At 47.4% G+C, this 18,643-nt stretch overlaps 1 protein-coding gene across 4 annotated transcripts in view; it reads right to left on the reverse strand.

Annotated features, from left to right (window-relative positions):
- The window catches only part of MYO9A (myosin IXA), a 188,774-nt gene that overhangs the window by 19,682 nt on the left and 150,449 nt on the right, over positions 1–18,643 (reverse strand). For 3 of the 4 annotated variants that reach the window (XM_068410045.1, XM_068410042.1, XM_068410043.1), the window contains 11 exons: positions 17,416–17,559; positions 16,684–16,723; positions 15,664–15,786; positions 10,155–10,235; positions 9,154–9,264; positions 7,700–7,822; positions 7,043–7,192; positions 6,507–6,817; positions 3,930–5,582; positions 2,093–2,174; positions 1,018–1,230 (listed from right to left, as the gene is read on the reverse strand). In XM_068410045.1, coding sequence (XP_068266146.1) covers positions 1,018–1,230; positions 2,093–2,174; positions 3,930–5,582; positions 6,507–6,817; positions 7,043–7,192; positions 7,700–7,822; positions 9,154–9,264; positions 10,155–10,235; positions 15,664–15,786; positions 16,684–16,723; positions 17,416–17,559 — 3,031 coding nt within the window. The remainder of the gene's footprint in view (positions 1–1,017; positions 1,231–2,092; positions 2,175–3,929; positions 5,583–6,506; positions 6,818–7,042; positions 7,193–7,699; positions 7,823–9,153; positions 9,265–10,154; positions 10,236–15,663; positions 15,787–16,683; positions 16,724–17,415; positions 17,560–18,643) is intronic. The other variant, XM_068410044.1, reaches the window with a different exon arrangement.

Genomic DNA, 18,643 nt, shown 5'->3' on the forward strand with positions numbered 1-18,643 from the left:
TGTTTGCCAGACCCACGGCAACGCTGCAGCACAAAATAAATCTCTGACTTTGGTTTTCATGCTTTTGTTCAGTTTTTATACTCAGGTCCACATCCAGCACCATAGCTGGAGCAGAGGAGCAAGGCAGCTCTACTCAACGTTCCACCTGAGCTCTTAGGGCAGGAGACGATTCCTGGCGTTTATCCACACTTCTATGGAAACATCTCCACCAGCTCAGGAAAAAAACAGGGGTGGGTTGGAAGCCATTGGCCTTCTTCCACTCCTGAAACCTCTCAGTTTGTGATTTTCCAAAAGCAGCTTATCCGGGTGGGAGATTAAGCCTGAGATGCAAACGCTCTGCAGCACAGGCTCACGTAGCACGGCGCTGCAGCATGTGGACCTGTCAAGGGACATCAGTTACTGTGCTTGAAAAAGCCACGAAGGTTGGGGTTTTTTTTCTTTAAAACCCACTATTTCACTCTCACTATATTTTTATTGCCCAATTTACATGGTTTTGCTTTCTCTAAGACGCCATCTGTCAGCATTGCTCTGATAATTGAGGACTGAATAATCATTGGGTGTTGTGGCTAAGGGTACAAAATCAAAAGTAATAGGAGGGGCAAGATTTATATGGTTTTCTTTGTTGTCTGTTGCTTTTTGGACAATATTTGCTTTGAGCTTTTCTGTGGATGTGCGTAGATCATTTTTAGAGCACAAGGATTCTAGGGGAACTTTGCTATTGAGGTTAAAAACCCAAAAAAAATAGGTAGCTGTGCAATACAAGTTGCAATGCTACAGGAAAGCTATGGAAACTGTAACTGATATAGAACTAAGCCAGAAAACATCCCCACGGCCAAGAAATACAAATGATTTCCCCATTTCGCATCCGTTTCTGCTGTGTTCGCCGAGTTTACCCATGTACAGCATCCTTGGAAGTGGGAGAAGAAGCGATGAAGAGATCAGCGCAGCTAAAGTTAGCAAAGAAAGGTTCCTGCAGCTCCACTCGCTCCCTTTTGAAAGTTAAATGTTTAAAATTACCATTTCGGAGTCACTGTAACAGGCCTGCCCCAGCCGGGTTGCAGGCACCGCCTCGGGATGAGGAGGTTGGTCAGAGGAGAGAAGGAACTCAAAATTGCCATCGTAATCATCTTCCTCCGTATCCCCCTCCCCATCGGCAAAAGTACCTCTAGTCAAGAAATCGGAGCGCGTCCGCGCCATGCGGGCTTTCTTTTTATGGGTCGGTCTGGGAACCTGCTTGACCAAATGATAAAACAACAACACAAAATAAAGGTTTTTAAAATAAAAAGGAGATTCTACCGATGTTTGGCATCATAGCGTAGCTCAAGTACAGCCTTAAGACATCTCTGAGGGATATTGCACCCCACAGAGGGGACGCGATATTCTATCTAGTGCAGGAAAAATAGCACCAGGAAAAATAAAAACCAAGACAACACGGTGAAAATGGACAATCATGGATGTTACTCAAACGTGTGTTAAACCAAACCAAGACAAGACTGCATTGGACAGTGTTTGCCATCAGGACCATGAGATCCTTTTTATCCAGAGCTGCTATGAATTTATTGCAGTCTACAACTACCTGAAGGGAGGCTGTAGTGAAGTGGGAGTTGGCCTCTTCTCCCGGGCAACTAGCGACAGGACAAGAAGCCTCAAGCTTCGCCAGGGGAGATTCAGGTTGGACATTAGGAAGAATTTCTTCTCAGCAAGGGTCATTAGACATTGGAAGGGGCTGCCCAGGGAGGTGGTGGAGTCACCATCTCTGGAGGGGTTTAAGAAAAGCCTGGACATGGCACTTAGTGCCATGGTCTAGTTGACATGGTGGTGTCAGGGCCATGGTTGGACTCGATGATCTCAGAGGTCTCTTCCAACCTGATTGATTCTGTGATTCTGTGTGAATTAATGTTACGGGGGCTTTTTATTTTTAAGAGAAGCTGCGAAGGTTGCCGTACCGTGATACCCCCCTTCCCTATGTTGAGCAGCCCTTGTGCTTTATTGTTTACTTCTTTGAAGCTTTTGAGGGAAAACTGGCAGAATAAGCTGGGGTTTTTTTCCCCTCTGTTCAATTAAAAGAGAAAATAAACAAGCCACAACTTACCTCTCCTCTGCCAGACCCCGGCATCTTAAATGGCTTCCTTGCTAATTCAGCCTTGGAAGGGCATTGATGACTTGCTTCCCTGCTGAAACACAACACAACAGAGATGTTTCATCTTCGCCTAAAAGCCTTCCCACCGCGCCAGCCCGGCTCGCAGGAGCATACAAGTGCGCAGCCCGAGAAAACAAGACCAAATTACAAGTTTGAGGTCTTGGGGTTTTGGAATCACTTGGAATTCTTCAGGATTTGAGTTAATACCAAAGGACGAACAGGTTGCCCAGAGAAGCTGTGGCTGCCCCCTCCCTGGCAGTGTTCAAGGCCAGGTTGGATGGAGCTTTGAGCAACCTGGTCTGGTGGAAGGTGTCCCTGCCCGTGGCAGGGGGGGGTTGGAACTAGATGGTCTTTAAGGTCCCTTCCAACCCAAACCAGTCTGTGATTCTATGATATGATTCTGTGACAAGAAGATGCGAAGTTCTGCCTGCCAACTCTACCCTCAAGGTTGTTACGGATGGTACGTTTTCACTTCTGGATTCTCAAATGTGATTGTTCTCTTGCAGAATAAAAAGTAAAATGCAGGAATTTTTAATATTTTTGTTGCTTGTTCTGTGCATGAAGCAGGAAAAGAAATGAAAAGAAATTTTTTGTGGGGGGAAGACTATTCTCAAATACCCAATTCCAAACCAATTCTCCAGGACCTCCTGCAGATTTTCACATGACCTGGTTCGGAAGGAGAGCATCCTCACTTTGCATCTAACATAACATTTTAAAATACGCCCATTTAAAATTGCTTTTCGCTCAGCTCCTTCTACCATCACTTTCGAATAAAACCCTCACCATGCCCACACGCAAGGGATGCCGCTGCCTCTATCCGGCTGTTTTTTTTATCGACTGCTCCTTTTCTCCACCACGTGTGTCTGGACTTAATTAAAGAACCTGCACAAATTAAATGGGAATCTCCTCCCATCACAGCAGCACGTAAACCACAAGACTACTACACTTGGAGATACCTTAAGTTATCAACAGCAAATATGCACTGGTAGCTTGTGCCTTGGAAAGGGTGCAGCAGGATTTGGGAGGGCTTTAAGTCATTTTTGAGCTAAATGGCCAAAATCTTTCCCAAATTAGGCAAGGCAGCTTAAGCAACACGATAGAGCGGGAGCAAATATTGCCCCAAGATCTTTTTGTCATCTCTAGACCCTCCCTGTTGCTGGAGCAGTCCATCGTTTAAGCAACGCACGGCGTAAACGCAACGGAGTCGAATGACTGCTAAACCCATTACACATGTAATTATAGGTGTGACGTGCTGTCAAAAATATCCCAACTCCCTCTGGACAGTTGCTGGTTTTTAACTTGCAATGGTAAGATTGTCCGAATGCCTTTGCTGGCTGTGTTAATTTGACAGTAAACATGAAAAATCCAGACATTTTCTGCCTTATCTGCTCATTTCTACTCTGATCACCCAAAAATCCTAAGAACTTTTTCGTCATCTTTTACCTTGAGAAATAAACTCCTATCACCCTTCATCTAGGGTAAACGAAAGCACTCCCTTCACCTGCTAATGTCTTACGATTATCTCCCCTGGCTTACATAATGCCCATCACATAAGGCTGAGAAATCATATTTCCAGTTCTTTTTTCTTTTCCTCTGATCTCTGCCTGCTTGTTGCTAGAAGATCAAGAAACCCATCTTTGTTTCACCAGGGGTTTTGTACAGTCTCTGGAAACAATGTTTTGGACCGTTTGTATAAAATGGTCTCCAGCAGAATAAAAAGCCCAGAGAAAGCCTACGGAGAAAGCCTACGGAGAAACCTATGGAGAAAGCACACCATCTTTGTACTCACTGGAGGCCGAAGGGATTGTCTTTCGGTGTGAAGAACATAGCGCTTGCCCTCGTCTCCTCAGTGGCCTGGTTGGGCATTCGGGGTTGCCGGAGGCACTCTGTCCTTGAGAAGTGGCTGCCTGGGAGGTCCCTGGGGTCCAGAGCCGGTCTGGAATGGCACCGGGGTTCCAGCACTGATCCTGATTGACCTTCTCTTCGCTCCATGAACATGCTGACAGGTCTGTCTTTGGGAGCACTGTGGGCTGGAGAGCTTCCCCTGGTTCCAACGGTGAGACCTTTAATGTCCACCGATGAGGCTGGAGTCACACTGGTGGTGGGGCTGTGCTCCCCTCTGCTCTGGGGGTGCAGGATGAGGACTGACTGAGGCCGGCTGTCTGGCTTTTTGGTTGGTTTGAGGGAGGGGTCCTTCATTCTGCTCTGCTCAGCCCTCTGCAAAGCCTCCACTTTCCCTTGCTGCTCAAAGGCTTTGCGTTGTCTCTCCAGAATTTCCTTCTGCTGACGGATCTGCTCCATCATCTCCCTCTCATTTTGCAGCTGAAGCTGCTTTTGCCGTTCCTCCTTCTCCACGTTGAGCTTTTCCAGTCTCTTGATGACAGAGTCTGGAGAATGGGCTTGTGTCACAGTCGCTGTCCCACGTTCCTCTCTCTTGGTAGAGGACTTCTCCTCTTCCTCCCCTCCCAAGGCTCTGCCCCGGTCTGGCTCAGAGTCCTTCCTGACCTCAGAGAACGTAAATGTCCTCTCCTCTCTTTCCACTGCTTTGTTCCTCAGGTTATTCTCCATCAGCTTCACCTTCACGTTGTCTTCTGGTGGAACATAGAAAGTAGGTAGGCTGCTGGAAAGGAAGGTTTCTCTTGGATGCGCCTTGTGTATAACATTCTGGGGGTCACAGACCATGCGCTCCTTCATGGTGAGGTTATCAGGTAGCTCCAAGCCTGAAGGCATCTTTCTGCAACTGGGTAAATTGCTGTTCACATCTGCTGCACAGAAAGCCTTCTCCTGCAGATGAGCCCGGGGGCTGCCAGGCAAAGAGTCAGTGGAAAACGTCTGCACATCTTGCTCGTCTAAAACTAAGGGAACGAGTTTATTACTTGGGGTATCTTCACAGCTTAAGATCTCAAAGCTCCCTTGAGAGCTTTCGCTCTCTGGGGTTCCCTGAGAGGAATGAAGTGCCTCAGATACAAGCTCGGTGGACCACCGCCGCTCCTCTGAAGGTGACAGCCCGCCGGTGGACCGGACCTTGAGCAGCTCCAAGCTAAATTTTGCCTGTTCCAGTTCACGCATCCTCCTGCTTTCTCTCTTTGCACGAACCACTTTTTTCTGGTTGAGATCCTCCAGCGACTTGGGTCTCTCTCTCACAACGACCTCCTCTTCGGTGTCCATCCCGCTCTGGCTACTGGCTCTCTCGTGCCTTTTGTACAATAAATTCGCAGAAGTATCCAGTGGGTCCATGTGATTCACCCGATTATTCTCCATCAGCGATTTATGTTCCTCTATAGCTCTCACTCGCTCTCCAAATGAGCTGTCCTCCCACTTAGATGGGTCGGAGCCTTTAATCTCCAAAGCATCACCTGCCTCCAGTCCATCCTCTTCTCTAACTGACAGGCCGTTCTCCAGCTGCATCTCTTTTAATCGCTGCTCTTTCAAAGCTCTAAACCTGCAAGAAAGCAGAAAAACAGCATATTGTCCCCCTGCGCCCACTCATGTCCCTTCAAGGCACTGCACTGGTGGCATCTCATCACCACCACCACCAGCATCACCTCACCACTGTCGGCATCTCAAGCAACGCTCCTTGCACGTCTGGTGCCAGACAACACGAGTGCACGTTCAGTTTTCAACCTTCTCCTCTTATGCCATCTCTCCTACTCGAGGACTGCCCCAATGCACCTGAAAATTCCTCTTCTGCTGACAACAGGAGGTCCAACCTCCATCCCTGGTCTAGCTCCTTTAGAAGCTGATGGAGCCAGAAGAGCTTAACCCATCGCACCCCCTTGGCTTCTCCATCTTCACCATCCTGCCTGGAGTGCCTCTGGTACAGCTAGCAGGGACTCGTGTCCCACACCAAGAGCTCTTTGCAGCTCCCAAATCTTCCACCCTATGTGAAGGTGCTCCACACCTTGCAGGCAACGCCTCTGGAGAATGAACCAAGATGTGGCCAGCAAGCCAAGGCATGGCTGGAAACCCTCTCCCCTTCACAGCAGCTGGCTCCAGTATCTCCTGTCCCTGTGAGACAGTGCAGCAACAGATCAGCGAGGCAATCTGAGGTAAAGATAAGCTACTTAAACTGGGGTTGCTGCCAAGGGGAAAAAAACTCGCAAGTATTTATGGCCTCAGCTTTCCACTGCCTACGTGCTCCAGCCTGAAATAGGCTCTGCTTATTCTAGGAGTAGGATGTGCGGCTAAATAAACTCCTTTGTAAGAAAGTGTGGACAAACAAAGGATCAGGGCAGGTCGGGACAGGGTCAGGGATGCTACGAAGAGACATCATTTTCTGTAAGTCACCACAGTCCGAGCAGTGCCACAATTCACATCAACCACATCTCTTAACATTTTCTTTTTTAACCGAGGCCAACGGCGTTACCTTTGTCGTGCTAAATATCCTCTGCACACCGCTTGCAAGCAGATGACTTTCCTTCTGCCTTCTGTGTAGGATTGCTTCGCGCGGTGTCCTCGCCACGCCGCCTGGATGCTGGTGGCCGCGTCGTGCCGCCGCTTGGCGTACTCCCGCCAGCAGCTCTGGATGAGATGGGCTGCAAACTGCATCTGCAGGAACCTCCGCCTCTCCACGAAGCCCCGCCAGTGGGTCTGGAGAACGATGGCAGCTTTGCTGAGGACAAGAGGGTCCGGGGATGGTTCGCCTTTCTTTCGGCTCTGGTAACTACGCCAAAATCTCTGCAAACACAGGAGGCAGTTCCTTGTAACGGGTGTTGCGGGGGGATGGGAGAGCACCTGCCCTCATGCAACCTTTCCAGCTCTGTCTCCCCCATTCCCAACTTACTATGGCACTAGGAGTCAAATCCTGACTGTAAGCTCTTTCCTTGGAGAGGGGACCTGATTTTACCCATCAGCTGGATTCGTGGATTGTAATTTGCAACAAAACCAGGCACCGTCACCTACCTGTATGATCACCACAGCTTGCCGTAAGCTCAGGAACTGCCTCCTGCAGAGCATGCTGCGGAACCAGCGCTGCAGCAGCGTGATCCGGCGCAGCACCTCCTGATGGAGCAGGTCCTGCAGAAGCTGCCGCTCCCGCTCCTTCACGAAAACCTGGTCAAAAACCCCCCAAAAAACACTTAGCGTGGAAAGCTTCCGAGACCACAAAACAAATGATTTAATCCTCCTGGTTTCTGTGTCCTGGGTGCCCAGAAGAAAGTTCAGCTGCTAACTTTAGTTAAGCCACCTCTGACAGGTTTCTGCAGTTTCATCTACAGCCTACACCTGTCCAAGCTCTGAATTACAGAGCTCTGCTTTCCCTTCAGGGGAGGCAAAATCGTAGCTGTCGTATCAAGCCGTGTCCACAAACAGACATAGCTTTTTGAAGGACACCTCACTACAACCAGCCCCATGACTTGGTTAACACAAAACAACCACGTTTCTTACTATTTTGTGTTAATAATATTCAAAGCTTCATTTAAGCCACTGGCTTCTGGCAAACAGATAAAAAATAATTTCATTAATTAAAAACGTATATAAAGATGTTAATTTATCATTACAGAAATGCAGGCAAATGTTATATCTGTATCTTAAACGTGTGAGCTGAGGATAAACATTTACCATTGTTCTTCCAACTTGGTAATTGTCTGGATCGAGTTTTATTTTCCGGAAGAAATCATGGATATTGTGCTTAGACGGGCTGATTCCTTGCGGCAGAAGGACATGGAAATGGTTCACAAAATCCTGAGAAGGAAAAGAAGAAACATCAAGATTTGGTTAGATGGGTTTTGCTGTGACCCTTTTTTCCATAAATACCAGATTTGCTCCATTGGCCACGCGAAACGGGATGTATCGAGGGAGCAGAAGGACAGACAGCACTATACGGACTGGGGGACACCAAGTTGCGTCCACCATTTGTGGTTTGACAGGAGACACTTCAAAGCAGGGACCCAGCAACGTTCAAACATCTTTCAGTGTAGGAGGAGAGGTTCTGCCCAACCCACGGGGTCATCTCGAGCAAAAAATGCTCGAAGTCCTCAGCAAGGGCCCCTATGGAAGGGGGTCACCAGCATCGCAAAGCATCTCTGAGACGCTCCATCGGTTACTGCTGTGAGGACTCAAAGAGCAGAGGAGGTACGAGAGGAGAGATCCTCCCAAATAAGGTTGAGATCCGTGCTCACGGCAAGAAAAAAATCGAGCAGTTCTCCTTTTCTAAACAGCTGCTGTGCAGGACATGACATCTGGCCCAAAGCAGCTGCCAGCAGGAAATAAATCGGCACCAGCAAAGCATGAAAGGACCGACATGTGTGTAAAACCTGGCCAAAACACAGAGAAGAAGAAAACAGAAAAAGCTGGAGAAGTCCTGAGGGGTTTAGAGGATGTCAATCACCCTCCCGATGGGACGCAGCCAGCGCCGACGCGACGGGGTGCACGCCGTTCCCAGGTGAGTCCAAAACGTGCAAACTGGATACCTTCTTTTGTTGCAAAAAGGAAGTCGACGTTACGAAAAAATACTGATTTTGTTCAAAACTGATGACGTTATCTGCAGAGGGGCTCGTAGCCTTCACCTAGGTCTAGCGCAGCTAGAAATCAGCAGCTCAGCAGAGGACCATTCCATACCAGACATCAGCTCATTACCTCCACGAGCTAGAAATTCATTACCTTGTTAAAAAAAATGAGCTAGCCACATTCAGACAACGGTGATAACAGAACCACAGAATCAACCAGGTTGGAAGAGACCTCTGGGATCATCGAGTCCAACCATTGCCCTGACACCACCATGGCAACTAGATCATGGCACTAAGTGCCATGTCCAGTCTTTTCTTAAACACCTCCAGAGATGGTGACTCCACCACCTCCCTGGGCAGCCCCTTCCAATGGCTAATGACCCTTGCTGAGAAGAAATGCTTCCTCATGTCCAACCTGAACCTCCCCTGGCGAAGCTTGAGGCTGTGTCCTCTTGTCCTATCGCTAGTTGCCTAGGAGAAGAGGCCAACTCCCACTTCACTACAACCTCCCTTCATGTAGTTGTAGACTGCTAAAGGTGTGGAAAGACTGAAAATCTTTTCCCCAACCTGGAAGGAGTATTTGCAGCTGTATCCCGACTGCCGAATGCGAACGGTCTCCAGCATCCCCGTGTACCGCAGCTGCCTGAGCACCAGGCTGTCGTTGAACCGCAGGGGCAGCTGGAAGGGGAAAAACAGGCCAACGATGAGCAAATATTTCCTTGAACTGAAGCTTTTTAAGCGCGCGGATGGATAAACGGATTCAGCAGATGTAGCGCATGTGCATGACACACACGTTGGCAACGATGCTCGGGGAGGGAGGGAACGCGGGTCCCCAGGAACCGTACTAATCCCATCAGGGTTGAAGCCTGTTTGCTTCCAAGCAGCCATCAGATGGAGACTTTCAAACAGCTAACTAGATACCTAAAGCTATAAAGGAGGATTTTTGGAGCCCCCGAAGTGAGGAAGACCCCCCAAGGGCACAGCTAATGAGTAAGATTGTGAGTAACTAAACAATCTCCAAGGCATAAAGCTTCATCTTTAAATGTCTGGGTAAAACTCCGAAGCATTAATCCACAAAAAAGCATCACTACTGCGACGTTCATTTTAAACTTGAGGGTCCTGAGCTCAGGAGATAAAAGAATCCTTAAAGTCACATTCAAAAAATATGATGCGTCACCGAGCCAGTTTGAATAACGGGGCTTATGCTAAAAGTTTCTGCTTTCACCTGTAGAAACTTTATTTTAAAGAAGCTTCAGGGCTCAGTAACAGCATAAGTGAATTCACGGGTCTTTAAATCTCTATTACGAGTGGCAGAAGCTTCAACGGAGTCAAATGCATTTATTAAAACGAACATATTTCTCATATAAATTAAAAGCACAGATTTTTCATATCTATGTTTCTACAATTATAAGAAAAGCCAGCGCAGTTTCCCAAGAGAACATCCAAGTGACAACATTCATTGCTCATATACAAGTATCTTCTAAATCCAACTCGATTTGGGGCTTTCTCTTCTTTTTATGCCCCCAAGATGACTTTTAGCAGCGTCGCTTTCACGAGACGGGATTTACCTTTTCGGCGTTGGACCGAATGCACTTGACGAAATAAGGTTCAGCTTGGCCAAGGGTCTCCATGAGTTTGTTGAGCGATGCCTGCAAGAAAGAAGACATCTTCAGTTGGGAAATGGAGAAGAGACCATGATAAATAATGAAAATCCAAGCACTTAAATCAGAAAATAAATTGGAATAAATCATGAGTAAACCAGGCAGATGGGAAATTGTTCCCTGAAATGAGTGTTTCTGCCCAAGCAACTTGGCTGGTTTGGTCTTTGCACTCAACAGATCATCGAGAGAGAAATACAACGCTGAACTATATTTTGAGATCCCTTTTTGCATCAGCCACTAGAGCCCAAAGTCACATCCTGCTCCGCACCAATGAGCCTCTTCTAGACATGAGTGCAAGCTCCAAGATGACGACTTACTCCTTGCACCAAATGGTCATCGATGGGTTTTAAATACAAATAAAATTTTCCTCTGCCCAAACCATTTATTCCTGATTTTTAACTGTCAAAACTTTTATTGCTGGCCTAGAAAGGAATTTTCTTAATGACAGTTTTGCAAAGGGAAGATCTGGAATTTGCAATGATTTTTCAAGCCTACGAACCCTCAACACTTCATAGGCTGTTTTGAGAGGAGAACAGCTTCAATGCTGACATATTCCTGGCCATATTCCTCTGCTGAAATGCACAATTGTGATCACTGAGAATCGAGGGGTTTCCAGGTTCCCATTTGATATTTCCCCTTATTTCTGCATCATTATTAAAAGTCTAGCCCATAAAAATGAATTTATATTATCATCATGGCTACGCCCAACCGCTTCAGCGCGACGTCGTGCCGAGTTATTCCTCCACCTCACAAACCTTTGACTCTTCTGCGACAAAGCGCAAGCTCTGAATAAAAACACACCGAATATCAGAGCAATGCTGAGTCAGTCTGCGCCTGACTGGGCTCCTTGTCTGCACTTTTTTTTGCTGTGCCCTGTAAATACTTTGAATATCTCTAATTGCCGAGCACATTACCGACGTGGTATTAGTAACGTGCTCCGGAGTTGATGACTCCTGATTTTAATAGCGTTTAAAACTCACTTGTGTAAAAGATACTCTGTTGTATATTTACTATAAGCAGAATTATAAATTTTTGAATATACATGTTAATAAAATGGCGTGATAATAGCAAGAAACATTTCGCCTACAGATCTGCTTGTGGGAAGCCTTTTCTTCTCCTTCTGATCATTTTAAAGACATCTTGATGGGAAGCCTTTTATGTTTAGAAAAATTTATCTCCATCCAGGCTCTGGGGAAGGGTAAGGGATGAATCCCACGCACGTGTGATGCAGCTGCGTTACGCGTTTCTCAACTGCATGCAAATGTCCACGTCGCTCCCAGCCCAGGGAGCAGTGGGAATGCCACAACTTTGGCTGGCACACTCTTGGTTTTCTTAAAAGTAGACTGAAATCACTTTTTCTTACCAAAAAAAAAGCTTATTAGAAGATATCAATCAGTAAAGATGCTGCAGCAGCCCACCGTGCCCCCACACGGGGCTGGTGGGAGGGAAGGGGAGGACACACGGGATGCAACCCCCTTCCCAGAAAGCCCTGCTGAAAGCCCAGCAAGCAAAGTGCTTCCAGCACTGGAAATGGTGGAAATTGGATCGTACGGTGACCGCCGGCCCTGTAGGAGGGGGCATTTCCATTTCATCAGCAGCCAGCGCCGGCCCGCGTGCAGCAGATGGTGTGGGCACCCTCTGCCATCTGGCGCGAGTCATCGGGAATCCATAAAGGACACGCGAGGTCCCCAGATTAACCCTTGTACCCTGCTCCTTTGTCCCTCTGCCTGCAAAACTTGCCAGCCACCCCCTCTGTCACCACCTGTATTCGCTCTTTTCAGGGCATGACAAATGGTTTCAGCATCACCCCGTGCTAAACAGGGCAGCGTCCTTTTCTCTAGGGTATCACCTGTACACGGGATAAAAGGGGAGGCTAAAAATCTCACAGAGTCACAGACTGGTTGGGGTTGGAAGGGACCTCTGGAGATCATCTAGTCCAACCCCCTGCCAAAGCAGGGTCACCCAGAGCACGTTGCACAGGGTTGCGTCCAGATGGGTTTTGAATATCTCCAGAGAAGGAGACTCCCCCCCTCCCTGGGCAGACTGTCCCAGGGCTCTGGCACCCTCAAAGTAAAGAAGCTTTTCCTCATATTCAGATGGAACTTCCCACGTTTCAGTTTGTGCCCGTTGCCCCTAGTCCTGTCACTGGGCACCACTGAGAAGAGTCTGGCCCCATCCCCTTGACACCCGCCCCTAAGGTATCTGTAAGCATTGATAAGATCCCCCCTCAGTCTGCTCTTCTCCAGCTGAACAGACCCAGCTCCCTCATCCTCTCCTCGTAAGAGAGATGCTCCAGTCCTCTGACCATCTCCGTACCCCTCCGCTGGACTCTCCCCAGTAGTTCCTTGTCTTTCTTGAACTGGGGGCCCAGAACTGCACACAGTTACTCCAGATGTGGTCTCACTAGAGCAGTGTAGAGAGGGAGGAGAACCTCCCTCGACCTGCTGCCCACACTCTTCCTCATGTACCCCAGGACACCATTGGCCTTCTTGGCCATGAGAGCACATTGTTGGCTCATGGTGAACTTCTTGTCCCCTAGAACTCCCAGGTCCTTCTCCACAGAGCTGCTTCCCAGCAGGTCAACCCCCATCCTGTACTGGTGTGTGGGGTTATTCCTCCCTACGTGCAGGACTCTACACTTGCCTTTGTTGAATTTCACCTCCATCCAACTCTCCAGCTTGTCCAGGTCACGCTGAATGGCAGCACAGCCCTCTGGGCTATCAGCCACTCCTCCCAGTTTGGTGTCATCAGCAAACTTCCTGAGGGTACACTCAGTCCCTTCGTCCAGATCATTGATGAATAAGTTAAACAGGACTGGACCCAGGACTGACCCCCTGGGAAACACCTCCGGCTACAGGCCTCCAACTAGACTCAGCACCGCTGATCACAACCCTCTGAGCTCTGCCGTTCAGCCAGTTCTCCATCCACCTCACTGTCCGCTCATCCAACCCACACTTCCTGAGCTTTGCTATGAGGGTGTTGTGGGAGACAGTGTCAAAAGCCTTGCTGAAGTCAAGGTAGACAACATCCACTGCTCTCCCCTCATCTACCCAGCCAGTCATGCCATCATAGAAGGCTATCAGATTGGTCAAGCATGATTATGATTTCCCCTTGGTGAATCCATGTTGACTACTACTGATAACCTCCTTTTCCTCCACAGAGGAAAAGAGCATCTCCATGCTGCAGTTTAAGGTCCGAGCAGTCTAGTTGTCAGCTGCAAAAGCCATCGCTGCTCTTACAGCATCCTCTAATCCAGCTCTTTCACCTATAGAATCACAGATTCACAGAATCAACCAGGTTGGAAGAGACCTCAGGGATCATCGAGTCCAACCATTGCCCTGACACCACCATGGCAACTAGACCAGGGCACTAAGTGCCATGTCCAGACTTTTCTTAAACCCCTCCAGAGATGGTGACTCCACCACCTCCCTGGGCAGCCCCTTCCAATGGCTAATGACCCTTGCTGAGAAGAAATGCTTCCTAACGTCCAACCTGAACCTCCCCTGGCGAAGCTTGAGGCTGTGTCCTCTTGTCCTATCGCTGGTTGCCTGGGAGAAGAGGCCGACTCCCACTTCACTACAACCTCCCTTCAGGTAGTTGTAGACTGCACTAAGGTCCCCTCTGAGCCTCCTCTTCTCCACAGATTACCGTATGCACAGGCACGGTTAAAATCAATAGGAGACAGAGCAGCTGCATGCCCGGTGTTAAAGCATTAGCCACAAGGCAGCATTTATCAGCAAAAAAAAAACCCCAAACCCCGTGATAGGAAGCATTTGTATTTCCTGCCTGTGACCCAGTTCCATGCGCCGCAATTTTATTAGCCTGCTCTTGACAAAAAAAAAAGAGCGATCTCCGCTGGCTTGCACCCAGCTGCTCTCTCGAGAAAATGCTTCTCTTACAAGTGTTAAATGAAATTAGGGCTGGAGTGCCCAGTCTAAGAGAAGAAGCAGGCAGTCATACCAGAGCTGCCTACAACTTAAATGGGTTTTTATTCATTTAAATGAATAAAATTTAAATGAATTTAATGAATTTAAATGAATAAAATGAACTAAAAAAATTATTTTATTCATTTAAATAAAAAAAGGATGTGTTGTACACACAGCTCCTGCGATGGGGAACATCAGCGTAAGGAAAAGGTGTCTGAATGATCTGCTTCGCTGCATAGGAGTAGGAGGGAAATCTGCACGACATTTAGTGGTCTTTTATTTGTATGCGCCATAAAAACGTATATAAAATTCTCAATCATGCACCCTGAGGCTTCTCAGAGTTTCGTTTGAAGGATGAATTCGTGAAGACACTTCACTCCACGACATCCCTGTTTCAACCCCGCCGTGGTATTGTATGAATTAAACTCTGCGTATTTTAACCAGCGTACCATCAGACTAGGCTAAGCTTAATATATAGATATACAGACGTGCATTCTGCAAATTATATATACATAGATTTTTATATATATATGTGTGTGTGCATTTATATACCTAATTACTTCATCTTACCCAGATATACACATGGAGACTTTCTAAAAATGACCCACATCTCCAAAAAAACCCCCCAAATTACAAGCCAAACCCAAGCTCGACTTGCTTAGAAACCGCTTTTTAACTGAAAAGCTGCTTTCTAATATCACCACCTGCTCGTGCACGTGGCTTGTAGCAGTTTCCAAGCCCTGATGCACATATATTGGAGGATTATTTTTGCTGCAGCTATTCCTAGGGACCAACAACACAACAAATGCTGTATCAATCCCTCTTCTGAGTTCCTCTGCCTGCCTGGAGGTAACGCAGCAATATTTGGACCTTTCTGCCCCTATTAAAATTCACATTCTCGCTGACTTGAAAACAGGTTGAATTGCAGATGCTGAACGCAAGTAAAAAGACTGTTAAAATGTCATTTGGGGATTTTGAGGTTTCTGGAGTCAGCTGAGAAAGTTCCACGATGCAAGAGCTTGAAAAGCGAGGTACCAGAGCGCAGGGATGCACCAACACCTCTGCTCTGCAGCTCATCCTCACGTCCCATCTTGCTCCACCTCACCACCTCCCCACGACATCCACAATCACTCTTGTTTGGAGTCAGCTGAAAAAGTTCCATGATGCAAGAGCTTGGAAAGCGAGGTACCAGAGCGCAGGGATGCACCAACACCTCTGCTCTGCAGCTCATCCTCACGTCCCATCTTGCTCCACCTCACCACCTCCCCACGATATCCACCATCACTCTTGTTTCTCTCCATTTAAACCCTTTAGATACCTGCAAGGTGTCTCCCAGCTTACCCAAACCACCTCCTCAGCTGAATTCATACCCTCAATGATGGTGAGGATGGGACAGGATTGGGCCTGCGAGTGTCCTCCTAGGCACCCCGGGGACCCTGAGCGTTAATTTGCTTTTAATTCATGTCTCTGTATCAAAAGCAAAGGATTACCTGGAACTGGGCGCTGATGCTGGGCGGTTTTTTCTTCTTATGGAGATGGAGGAGCGATTTGGTGATGCGGTCATGCAGTGTCAGGTTGGTTAGGTGCTTGAGGGACTTCACGTCCAGCATGTGCTGCGGAAAAAGAGAGACTCCATTTGTTCTTGATAAATACAAGAATAACTAGATCTTATCATCACGCTAGCTGCTATATCCCTCTTTTTACCCTCTGCAGGGCTTCCTTAGGTGCCCACCCTACTTAATCTCAACGGGAGACACTGAGGGATGGCTTGCAATGTAGCTCTGCTCTATTTGGCTGGAGCCAGATCCTCTAGATCACGTTCCTCCGAGCCTCTCTAAGGAGGAGTCACCCTCTAAGACGCCAAGGGCATCTTTGACGAGGGGAAATTTAGCTCCTATCCACTAAGGGCTGCAGACAAGCTATTCACTGTTAATAAGCAGTTTATGGATTAATTGTATCTGTGCCTCTCCAGGTACGATGTGAACGCAGAAAGGAGCAAAACCAAAGTTTGCTCCTCCTGGTCCTCTGTTCCCGACCACCGACGCAGCACCAGCAAGGACCACAACAAGCATTATTCTTCTAGATACAACAGAACTCTTGGCATCTCTTAAAATATAGTAAATGCAGCCAAGATGAAGGGAAACTGAATATTAGACAAGCCTGTTGTCTACCAGGTACCAACCCTCCTGCATAACTTACCCACTCATTTTAGTTTAGAGATTTAATTATCAAATTTCACCAGCACGTATGTACTCCTTCCCAGAAGGAGGAAAAAAGGAGCCGGAGCAGGTCCAAGAAAGGAGGATGCAAGTGCTCATATGCACTCTCCCAGCACAAATCAGGGCTGAAATCCTTTGGGTTTATATAAATTAAAGAGCCCTGAACAGAGCTGAGTTGACCAAGGTCTTGATGTAGACGCAAGTGGTCTTCGTCACACCCATCAGCATCTCACTGTACCTACAGACATAAACCACGGACCAGCAAGGTAAAAATTGCTGCTTCTCACTCACCTTTGGGAGATTGGGTTTGGCTTTGAAGTTCTTATTTCGCCTGGGGAGATAATAAATGGCTCAGGTTAAACCACACGTGCAATTGCAGAATGGAGGAGCTGATGAAACAAGCCCTTCCAAATGCCCTTTAGCAGCTGCTTGCTATAACCTGCACTGAAATCGGGCTGCTCCTGCATGTTGCAAATTAGTTTGACAAATTTAGTGGCACAGGTTTGAGAGGAAGGTGTACAATTAAAAGGAATCGTTACATTGGAAATGATGCCACTAATTTGGGTAGAGCGAGGGAGCGGCGCCATGAAACGACTGACCACCCTCCTGCTTTCTCATACCCCACGTTAACTCCAGCCACGCCGGCGACGTTCTCTGAACCTTCTGATGAGGCTGTAGCGTGAATCATCAACATCATTTCCCCATCTAGTTTGTAATGGAAACTTTGATATCACATTAAAAAATGTGACTGCATCACACGGCTGTCATATCTCGAGACTGGTTTGACTGGTATTCATTCCTTCTCTCTCTCTTCCCCACGTCAGTCATTACAAATAAATGATAAGAGTTAAATAAATCAGATGTGTAAAATAGACTCGGGTCGCTTTGATCCAACCGTGAAATGTCTTCAAGTCTACTTGAAACCCCGATATTTTTATATTCTGGCCATTTACATTCCTCTAACGACCCATGCTGCTCATTACACTCCAGGAATAAACCCAAATCCCCTCCTTTTGCACTGACATAAGGATGCCGTGGGCTCTCTCCAGCAGCTTGCTGTTGGTCGCGTTGACGAATATCCCATCTTTGTCTAGAAAGGCGCCGGAGCTGGCAAGCCTGTTGTGACGCATCCCCATCCGGCCGTTCCAGCCAACCGCGTAGGCATCGCTGCAACACCAAACACCACACAGTGTTAGGAAGACATCAAAAACCCTGGTTTTATGGCTAAATAAAAAATAAGATCATAAAATAATCTGTTGGTAGAAAATGAGAGTCACTGCTTTATTCTTTTAACCGTAAATCTGCTCCCATGAGATGAGCTCACGATGCCAGACACCACATGAAGCGATCGGCTAATTAAGCGCCTTTGAAAAATCAGATATTTCATAAAAGGATCAAAACTATCAGCAGGAGAATAACAGCTCCCAGATCTCCCACTCGCAAAGCTTGGGTCTGCAGATACCGCGGTGGTCCAAAGGATATGAGACTATGACCTCTACCATCAGTCTTGCCATCATTAATAGTCACAACTTTAAATGATGCTGGTGCTGACTCTATCTTTTCTAATTCATGCAATCATTTCATTAGGGAAAGAAAAAGCAAATATCGTTTGCAATCAACTAATTATTTGGCACAAACGAAGGATGCCAGCCCCAGCAGGACTGATGGGTTGGCCCAGAATCACTTACTGGGACCTGATCACAAATTACTTGCCCAATTTTGTCCTCTCTGTCATGGAGCGGAGCTGCTTTGGTCTCCAGAAACGCTCACCTGGTTGCAGAAGGACTGAAGGGAAGGGTGAGGAAAACCAAAATCCTCCCTTGGGTACTCAAGAAAACCTCACGGCAGGGCAAATAATTTCCAGAGTTGAGCACCCTCCCTATGGTGTCTGGGGTTATGCAAAACCTCTCCTGGGCTGCACCCAACTGCAATATTTGGGTTTGGTGGTGGGATTCTGGGGTGAGTTTGTTTGTTTGTTTAATTTTAAATTCTCTATCAGCCTTGCAGAAACCATAAAGGAGATCTTAAGGAAGGATGTGGGGTCTGCAACCCCCCCTGAGCTATCTCAGACAGGAGGAAAAGGAATAGGAGACTCAAGGCAGCACCAGTCTTCTGGTCATGAGGATGCTGAAGGACACAGTGGTTTAAACGGGGCCTCTGGCACCGGTCACTTCTGAGGTCTAGCAACAAAGCAGTCCTTTGCCTTAAAGTGTTGATCTGGACGAAGGGCAAATATCAAATGCCACATGGA

The sequence above is a fragment of the Nyctibius grandis genome, chromosome 11 (assembly GCF_013368605.1).
Source record: "Nyctibius grandis isolate bNycGra1 chromosome 11, bNycGra1.pri, whole genome shotgun sequence".
Classification (NCBI taxonomy): domain Eukaryota; kingdom Metazoa; phylum Chordata; class Aves; order Nyctibiiformes; family Nyctibiidae; genus Nyctibius; species Nyctibius grandis.